The sequence below is a fragment of the Vigna radiata genome, chromosome 6 (genome assembly GCF_000741045.1).
Source record: "Vigna radiata var. radiata cultivar VC1973A chromosome 6, Vradiata_ver6, whole genome shotgun sequence".
Taxonomy (NCBI): domain Eukaryota; kingdom Viridiplantae; phylum Streptophyta; class Magnoliopsida; order Fabales; family Fabaceae; genus Vigna; species Vigna radiata.
In genome coordinates, this window is record NC_028356.1 from 7,369,327 (window position 1) to 7,379,479 (window position 10,153).

The 10,153-nt window shown below is 34.5% G+C and overlaps 2 protein-coding genes across 2 annotated transcripts; one reads left to right on the plus strand and one right to left on the minus strand.

The window, feature by feature from the left end:
* Positions 1–751: 751 nt before the first annotated feature.
* On the plus strand, positions 752–3,777 carry LOC106764833 (L-type lectin-domain containing receptor kinase VIII.1). Its single transcript, XM_014649245.2, has one exon. It carries the CDS (start codon positions 1,092–1,094, stop codon positions 3,189–3,191), a length of 2,100 nt encoding a protein of 699 aa, XP_014504731.1. The 5' UTR covers positions 752–1,091; the 3' UTR covers positions 3,192–3,777.
* Positions 3,778–4,039: 262 nt separating this feature from the next.
* Positions 4,040–8,950, minus strand: LOC106764834 (glutamate decarboxylase 1). The gene is made up of 7 exons (XM_014649246.2): positions 8,804–8,950; positions 8,519–8,723; positions 5,726–5,926; positions 5,406–5,620; positions 5,044–5,297; positions 4,870–4,922; positions 4,040–4,711 (listed from the first exon to the last, which is right to left on the minus strand). The coding sequence occupies exons 1-7, from the start codon at positions 8,887–8,889 to the stop codon at positions 4,220–4,222; spliced, it is 1,506 nt and encodes a 501-aa protein (XP_014504732.1). The 5' UTR covers positions 8,890–8,950; the 3' UTR covers positions 4,040–4,219.
* Between the last annotated feature and the right edge of the window lie 1,203 nt (positions 8,951–10,153).

Consider the following 10,153-nt stretch of genomic DNA (forward strand, 5'->3'; position numbering starts at 1 on the left):
CTTTTTTCCTATCTAAAAGACACCCTTTTCTCCTCCCTTATCCTATTTTTTTCTCTTGTTAACCCTTTGGCCTCGTCTAAATATGTCACACTAAAATTATTTTTTTTTCAACTAATAAAATTACCCTTTCAGCATGCAGTTCATTTTCATTATAAAATTTGTTTTTATAATAACTTTTTTCGTATTTAAAGTTATTTATTTGCTAAAATAAATTCAAACCATTTAAATCAACTAACTCTATGCTTTTTCAATCAATTTTTTTCTAATGGTAGTTCAGATTTCGTTTCTTCCAAAATCGAATTCAGACTTATTTTTTAATCAGATTTCAAAATTTGATTCCAAATTCTGATTAAGAATAAGAATCATATTATTTATATAAATATTTGACACATGGTATTTGGGTAAAAGTACTCATTCTATGAGCATTTTTCTGTCTCTTTCGTCTTCATCTTCTTTATGATATTAAGTATAATAAAATAACATTAAAAATAAATGATGAAACGACAATTTGATAGTATGCATAAGTTTTAGACAGCCAAACAATGTAATGTTTTTATTGTAGAAAACATTTTACGTCTTAATTTATTATCCTTTCACTTTTCCATTGAATGGAGAGTATAAAAAGTAGTATTTTATTTATAATAATAATAATAAATGAAGAGAAAGGTGGATTGAGCGGCGAGTGCACATGTCCGTGAACGTGAGCGTGAGCGTGAGAGTGAGCGCAGCCACCACAAGAGAGAGAGAGCAAAGAATTTGTCTGCAGTTGGATTGAATTGAACGCATTCATACGCAAAGTCTAATATATTTCTTAAACATGAATATAATCTCAATGATTAAACATAATTAAGTTGATTAAAAATGTAATGTGAAGATTATGGAGAAGAGAGTGTGAGAAAGATGAAAGAAATAACCGTTGAGAGAGAGTGGACAGGTGTCGACGTGGCGAAGAAGAGATTCTCTGAACCCGTGAATTCTCACTCTTTCTCTTTCACTTTCACTCTCCTTACTTAGAGGAACAAACCAAACAAACAACATACAAAGGAACAAAACAGAGAATCAAATTCGCCAATTCAATCTCTGCTTCGCCAATGTCGCATCTTTCAACGCTCTTTATGTTTGCCTTCTTCAATTTCGTAGCTGCAACCACTGAGTTCGACTTTGGGACTTTAACATTGGGAAGCCTCAAGCTTCTCGGGGACGCTCACTTTAACAACGGCACCGTAAGCCTCACGCGCGACCTCGCCGTTCCGACCTCCAGCGCCGGCAGAGCTCTTTACTCCCGTCCGGTAAGGTTCCGCCTTCCCGGTAACCGCTCTCCGGCCAGCTTCACCACCTTCTTTTCCTTCTCCGTTGCCAACCTTAACCCATCCTCCATCGGCGGCGGCCTCGCCTTCGTCCTCGCGCCGGACGATGAAACGATCGGCGATGCAGGTGGATTTCTTGGACTTAGCGCAGCCGCCGCCGCCGCGGATGGCGGCGGCGGCGGGTTTATTGCCGTGGAGTTTGATACGCTTATGGACGTAGAGTTTAAGGACATTAATGGGAACCACGTTGGGGTGGACTTAAACAGCGTCGTTTCGAGCGAGGTTGGTGATTTGGAGAGCGTTGGGATCGATCTGAAGAGCGGTGACCTAATTAACGCGTGGATTGAGTTCGATGGATCGAGCAAAGGGTTAAGCGTGTGGGTTTCGTATTCCAATTTGAAACCGAAAGATCCCGTTTTGTCGACGAGCCTCGATGTGGATAAGTATTTGAGTGATTTTATCTATGTGGGGTTCTCAGGTTCTACGCAGGGTAGCACAGAGATTCACAGAATAGAGTGGTGGAGCTTTGGTTCTTCTTTTGATGCTGCGGCAGGGGCGGCCCCACCGCCTCCGCCGGCGATGAGTCTGATGAACCCGACGGCGAATGTGGTGAAGTCGGCGCCTCCTTCTCCGGCTCCTTCTAACAGTGAAGAGAAAGAGAGCAAAAGCAAATCGTCTTGCCACAATGGGTTGTGTAAGCAGAATTTAGGAGCGGTTGCTGGTGTTGTTAGTGCCGGGGCTTTTGTTTTGGCTATTTTTGCCGGTGCATTGATTTGGTTTTACTCTAAGAAGGTTAAGCGTGTTAACAAGTTTGATTCGCTTGGTCCGGAGATCATTAAAATGCCGAAGCAGTTTACCTATAAGGAGCTGAAGTCTGCTACAAAGTGTTTCAATGCGAATAGGATCATTGGTCATGGTGCGTTTGGGACTGTGTATAAGGGGGTTTTGCCTGAAAACGGGGACACTGTTGCGGTGAAGAGGTGCAGCCATAGTAGTCAGGGGAAGAATGAATTTTTGTCTGAGTTGTCTATCATTGGGAGCCTGAGGCATCGGAATCTGGTTCGGCTTCAAGGGTGGTGCCATGAAAAAGGGGAGATTCTGCTGGTGTATGACTTGATGCCCAATGGGAGTTTGGACAAGGCTTTGTTCGAGGCTAGGACACCTCTTCCCTGGTCTCACCGGCGCAAGATTTTGTTGGGCGTGGCCTCTGCCTTGGCCTACTTGCATCAAGAGTGTGAGAATCAGGTGATTCACAGGGACATCAAGACTAGTAATATAATGTTGGATGAAGGGTTCAATGCCAGGTTGGGAGATTTTGGTTTGGCGAGGCAAACGGAGCATGATAAGTCGCCGGATGCCACAGTGGCTGCTGGGACAATGGGGTACCTGGCACCCGAGTATCTCCTTACAGGAAAGGCTACAGAGAAAACTGATGTGTTCAGCTATGGTGCAGTGGTTCTTGAGGTGGCAAGTGGGAGAAGACCGATAGAGAGGGATGGGAATGGAGGTGGTAAAGGTGGAATTAGCTGCAATTTGGTAGAATGGGTATGGAATTTGCACCGGGAAGGAAGGTTGCAGTTGGCGGCTGATGCAAGGCTGGAAGGGGAGTTTGATGAGGCGGAGATGAGGAGGGTACTGTTGGTTGGGTTAGCTTGCTCTCACCCTGATCCATTGGCTAGACCTACTATGAGGGGTGTGGTTCAGATGCTGGTGGGGGAAGCTGAAGTGCCTATTGTTCCAAGAACCAAGCCTTCCACAGCTTTCAGTACTTCCCACTCTTACTTACTGATGAGCTTGCAAGATAGTGTATCTGACTGTGATGGTATAATCACCATCTCTACATCCACATCAGAGAACAGCTTCAATCTTGGAGATATAGTCTGATCTGATTCAAATCTTTGGCTGGGACCAGGCCATTTTTAATTATTGACTGATATATAGTGTAAATAGAGAGAGATATGTATTCATTTGTTCTTGTATGTAAATGACAATAACATGGCAGAGTGCTGCTGCTGGCATACACATTTTGGCAGAATTTAATTGGAGGGATTCATCTCATGCTGCGGACCAATGCAAGACGTTGGTATGAAATGTTAAGAGTGTAGGGAATGTGATGTAATGTAACTTTAGGTAGATTATTGTTCTACTTGTAATTTATGCCCAATTTGATTGTAAACAAGCTTTTTTTTGGATAATTTGAATTAAGTGACCAAGGTATAACAAAGTTAGAAATTTCTCGGGAACTTCCTCCTTTGCCCTATTCATGGCAATGCAGGTGTTTGTATCCGTCACATATAGAAATATACACTGTATATAGAGAAATAATGCCTCGGTTTTGTATATGGTTATCAGTCATTGAAACTGGGGTAATGGGTTTCTTTATTTATTGATGTTCACGTCTTCCCAACTTTCTAAATGTATTTCTTGATTCTCTGGTGACGAATTATATACAGAGTTGGGAGTTGGAAAATGGTATTGTTTTTTGCCTCTTATTTTAGAATTTTGTGACTAGGATATCCATTGCTGGTAGTACTGGATTCAGACGGTGTTTTAATATTCCAACAAATTCACATAACTAGTTTATATCTATCATTTTTTTTTTTTTTTACAATTATAAGGGTTTAAAAATAGGTTGCCAGGCGGTTGAAACGTTTGCATAAATGATCAATCAATTGTCCTTGTATGCACTGGAACACATTTACTTCAACCAACTTATCCTAAACAAATTTTTGTGAACACAAGAACATACTTGCATTGATAAAACAGAATAAATCATACCAGTTAAAATTTTATGAGCATTCATGAACAATAATTGTCATACCAGGATAATTAAGATTGTAGTAAAATTTGTGCATACCAAAGGTTGTGGTCACGCTGAAATTGGTATGCTAAAATTTACCCAAAACAGGGTTCTAACAAACACCATTCATCTTCTTCTTCTCCATCACAAACTTCTTCCAAGCTGAAGTGATTGCCCTCTGTGTCTCTAATTCACTCTTCTTGGCAACCAATACTTTTCCCTCAGTGACCTCACCATCTTCTCCAGTCGTTACGGTGCTGCTGATTACCCTAGCAGGAAGCAGCTCCAGCTCGCGCACCACTTTGGTGAGATCAGTGACAAGACGCTCCGCAAGGGTGCGAGAGAAGTCCTCCCTAACCACAACACGAAGCACTGTGACATGTTCTGCATCTGGAGGCATAGTGTATGCTGGCACTATCCATCCATAGCGCCTCAGCAGGTCAGAGATTTGGAACTCATTGAAGTGGCTATGATCCTTCAAAGTGAAGGCCACCAATGGGACACCGATTTCTTTAGACACAATGTCGAACTTTTCAGTTTTCTCTAGACCTTCCTTAAGCACTGCCATGTTGTCTCTGCAGTTTTCCATCACCATTTTGTATCCCTGCAAACCCAATTAGTCAAGTTCAATTTATTACAGATGACTAATACAACATGTTATCAACTATTTGATACCTAGTGAGATAAAGAAATAATTGAGAAAAATATAAATGACTGATGAAATATTAAGTATGCTTTGTGCTCAAGAATGTCTCATAATACCTCAAAACCCAATCGAATTAGTTGGTAGTACTGGGCAATAACTTGGCTAGAACCTGTGTTGTAAATTTTATGCAAAAAATAAAATGTAGTGATCAATGTGCATAACCAAGTTAGTGGTACAAAGGNAAAGCATGATTGTGATCTTGTTTTAAACCAATTGAGTGTGTNAATTACCTTTGGAGAAGTTGAGGGTGAAGGTGGGTTGATCAGCTCCGAGATAGTTAATGTGGAAAATGAGTTCCTCAGGAAGGTCTTCCTTGGTTCTCCAAATGACCCAACCAATTCCAGCATAGACTAGANCATATTTGTGTCCACTAACATTGATGCTCTTCACTAGTGGTAACCGAAAGTCCCACTCAAGCTCTGGATAAAGAAACGGTGCAATGAATCCACCACTGGCTGCATCCACATGAATTGGAGTATCCCATCTACCCAACAATTAATTTCACATGTCAATTCCATCTCTAAAGTACCTTAAACTCGATTCACAAAATAGGGAATAGTTAAGAAGCGATGAATATTTATAGTACACACACCCAGTTGTCTGATTCTTTTCTAGTAGGAGATCATTTAAGCGCTTGACATCTTCAAACTCTCCGTTCAAAGTGGAACCAAGGATAGCAGCAACACAAATGGTGTTCTCATCCACCATTTCCACTGCTTTCTCAGGNTCCATTACAAAGTATCCATCACTCAGCTTCACCTCTTTCAACTCCACTTCAAAGTACCTCGCAAATTTCTCCCAGCAAACCTTCACATGAGCAGATGAATTAGTTCAATAATGAGTAGATTCAAAAACAGTTCTCAACAATNATGAAATTTTATTGACTGAACATGCATGCATGCTTTTGGGTACCTGAACATTGGCACCAGTAACGATATTGGGACTATCACAAGGCTTCCCTTCTTGTTTCCTTCTATTCTGCCATCTCCTTTTGAATGCCAATCCAGCCAACATTATGGCCTCTGATGAGCCAACCGTGCCAACACCAACTGCAGGTTCTGACTCTTCGAGTGGTGCATTGAAAAGGTGAGCTATCATGTTAACGCAACGGTTCTGCACGCACACAAGTTTGAATGCTAACGTTAGATCGAAACATTATGCACGAATTAACTTTGCTTGAGTACCATGAAATAGCATGCTTATATTACACTATTTTTTAAAAAAAATGGGATATATTGACTTGTTGTCAACGTTGTCTCATATACACTTACTTGTTCAGAGAGGTGAGGTGGAATGAAATTTAAGTTGGATGCATCAGAAGTTTTTCACATTTCATTTTTTTATCCTTACTCTCCATTCCATATTTTTATTATTGTTATCACATAATGAGATACATCAAGTATATTAATTATTTTTGTAAAATCATTTGTCTTCCGTGTCTACACTCCTTGTAAAATAATTTTGTATTGTATTGTTTGGTAAATATTGTAACTTTCATCCGTTTTTATTTTATAGAGGAAGTATATACGAGCAACGATTATTGACATAAATAAATATTTATTTGATATTTTAAAGACTATAAATTGGATGAAATAGTCTATCTAAAATGTTTTTCACCCATTGAATGTTGATTGGACCAAAGGACTTTCTCTTGGGTCTCGCCTTTTTTCCATATGGCCCCAAAATCAAAGGTCCAACAACTATGAAATATATGGCTAGGAAGTTCTGAAGTTTAAAAAAATATAATTTTATTACATTCATTTTACAATCTATTTCTCAGTTTTAATTCTGGAAACATATATATGAAACATTTTCTTCTATTAATAAAGGATGGTTGAAAATCATAAATATTGATGGGTTCTAGTTTCATTTGTATTCATGTAAAAAAAATTCACAAATAACATTCAAAACAACTAAATATAACCTTAAGTTATTTAATATTACTATAAATAAATAAAATGACAAACGTAATTACTCTTTATTAAAATGATACCATATAATTATTTATTTAAATATTTTTAGTGTGTGCGTGTGTGTATATATTTTAAAATGTGTATGCTACTATATTTTAAAATTATGAAATTATTAATTTAGTTTATGTAAGCATTGTTTAAGAGTTATATTAATTCAAAACATATTTTCTATTAATTACCATTTAATATTTTATGTTTAAATTAATTTATTTTATAGAATTTAACTTTGGATTAGATACATTCCTGTTATAAAGAAATTGTATATATCTACATCCAAAATTCATACTCTTATTTTCGGACAAAAAAAATTTATCATTCAGGGTATAACATATAAAGTTAAAAAATATATAAAAAAAATATTGAGTTCAACGTCGATTAAACAAGTTTATCAAAATAAATAGTAATCAAAAAACAAATTATTTATAATAATTAGAGAAATTGCATAGATAATAACTAAATCCTCACAAAAAGTATAAAAGAACAACATTACATAGCCATATAAATAGTAATTTTTTACATAAAAAATTAAAGATTAAATATTATTTATATAAATTTTTCATCATGTTTTTTTTCTTAATTTAGATATTAAAAGATAAAATGTATTTAAGTTTGATTAAATTATCAAACATATACAAAATGAACATGAGTTGACTACTCGAATACTTGTACATGCACTATACAAGTGTGTATTTTTTTTTTCAATAAAATTATTATTGTTTTTTTCAATACTAGTTTTAAATATTTTTCACAACTTTATTGTGAATAACTATTTTAGTTTAAAAAATATTAAATTTAATAAATGAAAAAACAATCAAATTTAAATATGATTACTTAAAGAATAAAATTACTAAAATAATCATTTAAAAAGTAAAAGTGAAAAACTAAATAAACACCAAAATAAAATAAAAAAATTCCTTTATAGTATAGATTATACTACTCGTCTTAAATTAAGCAAGCATATATTTATCTATCTATTGTGGATATTTTGTGAGTGTCCATCACATTAATTTAAGTATATTTTTTCATCACAAAGAAAAGAAATGAGTTTTTATAATAATATTTGTCATTTATAAGCTCAATTTGTTTAAAAATTTAAGATTATAGAAAATAATTTACTTTTGATAGTATTTATATGAAAAAAATGGTTTACAATTACAATTTTTCAAAAATATACTTAAATAATTGCAAAAAATACTTTTTAATTTTATTCAAGTATATTAAAATCATTAGTACAAAAATTATATTTTATAACGTACAAAAACGAATTATAACGTACATAATTTTGAATGTACGTTATAAAATATGATTTTTGTACTAGAGAATTAAAAAAGAATAAACATGTTGTTTATCCTTTACATTTGGAAATGAAATTATAATTCTTTTTGTTTTAAATTTTGGTATATTTTAATTTTTAAAGTTAAAAACAAATAAATATAGTTTATTTAATCTAATAATAAAATATATTTTATATTTTAGTCATAAAAGTGTTGAAAGAGCATGGTTCTTTCTTATTAAATGTCTACTTATTAACCCCTATTTTGTATTTGAAAATAGAGCTTTAAGAAACTCAAAGGTTAGTGATAGGCAATAAGATGAGATGTATATGTGACAGAAGATGTAGAGCTGATGGAACGGATTCGGAAAGGAAGGGATAAATGATTAAAATAAAAAAGTAATTAAGATTAATAAAGAAAGAGAGTAATAGTAATTAACATTGCGTGGTAGTACTTGCCTGGAGTTCAGTGGTTACAGGGTACTCATCCATGTCCACATAGTTTTTGTTAATGGCAGCCATTATGAGTTTGTCACATTCAGGCTCCATCCACGTCGTCACAAACGATGCCAGGTTCAGCCTCGGATTTCCATCTAACATCAGCTCGTCGTTTATGATCTGGTACGCCGCTTCCTTCGGGATCGATTGCTCTCCCATCTTGAATCTACGCATCATCATCGTTCATTTTCATTCATAACAATATTAACCATTCATTATCAAAAAGAGAGATCCACATGCAGTTACCTGGGAAGAATTGTGCGCACATAGCGAGAAGCGAAGGTTGAATGGACAGAAACATCCGTCTCCGATGCAGTTTTGGAGAGAACCATGGCGCTCGATAATCGCGAGAAAGAGAGAAGTGTATGTAGAAAGTGATGAATTTGTTTGGAAAAGTGCGAAGGTGGTGGGAGGAGTTAGGGTCTTAAATAGAGTAGAGATAGCCACGTGTCATGTAACAAGCAAATAAATTCTTTTATTTTTTATTTTTTGTGTAATAAAATAATAACCCCACACAAATCCACATGCATTACGCGTTCTCTCTTTCCTCTAACAAAACACTGTTTCTATTCACCCAACACTCTTACTGATTATTCGTTTAATTTGAAAAAAGTGTTTTTTTTTTATTTCATTATTATTGGATTAATTTCTTAAAAATCTTGATCAAAATATTTTTAAAATATTAATGAAAATAAAATAAAATTTGAAAATATTATGCATCACACACACTTGCTAACATTAATTTGTATAGATATGAAATCTGTATAGAAGAGTATAGCTCTATTCAAGGAATCATGCTATATAATGAATCATGAAATAAAATACAAAATTTGAAATTTGTATATAAGATTTAATTAAATAATAAATAAAATATTTAGTTATATTTAACAATAAATCATATTACATAACAATAAAAAATTAAAAAAAAAATGAATATAAATTGTATAGTGCGGTATGACAACTTGCACTTTAGCTAACTTCAACTACGAGTTATGTAGAACAAGTTTATACCGACTTAAAAAAAGAGCTCCAATACATTTTTGTTTTCGTATTGCAATATTGAAGTCAATATCTTTTGGAGGCGCGGTTATATAGGAGTATTTCCTTTCTTTCCCCTAAGTAAGTTATACCCTTCTTCCGTCGCTCCATCTGTCTTTGTTATGTTCTAGTTTATACCATACTTTTTTATAATTAGCTGTCCATATAATCTTAGATTTATTGATACAAAATTAGTTATTGTTTATGCCTGTAATAATTATTTAAATCATTAATAATAGATTTTGATAAAGAATCGTATTTTTCTTATATTTCTTTCCTTAAGAAAGAAACAGAAAATACAAATACGACATGGACAGCTTAAAACTAGAATATTATTCTCGGATGATATACTAGGAAAATCCTTGTACAAAAATTATACTTTATAACGTACAAAAACGAACTATAACGCATATAGTTTTATATGTTATAAAATATGTAGACCTATTATAACGTACAAAATTAGGTACCTCATAATTCGTTTTTATACGTTATAAAATATGATTTTTGTACTAGTGATATTAATATCGAACGGAATTTAAAACTTTACAAAAAGAAAAA

Coding starts and splice junctions, on each gene's coding strand:
- LOC106764833 (XM_014649245.2), top strand. CDS start 1,092: ATGTCGCATCTTTCAACGCTCTTTATGTTTGCCTTCTTCAATTTCGTA.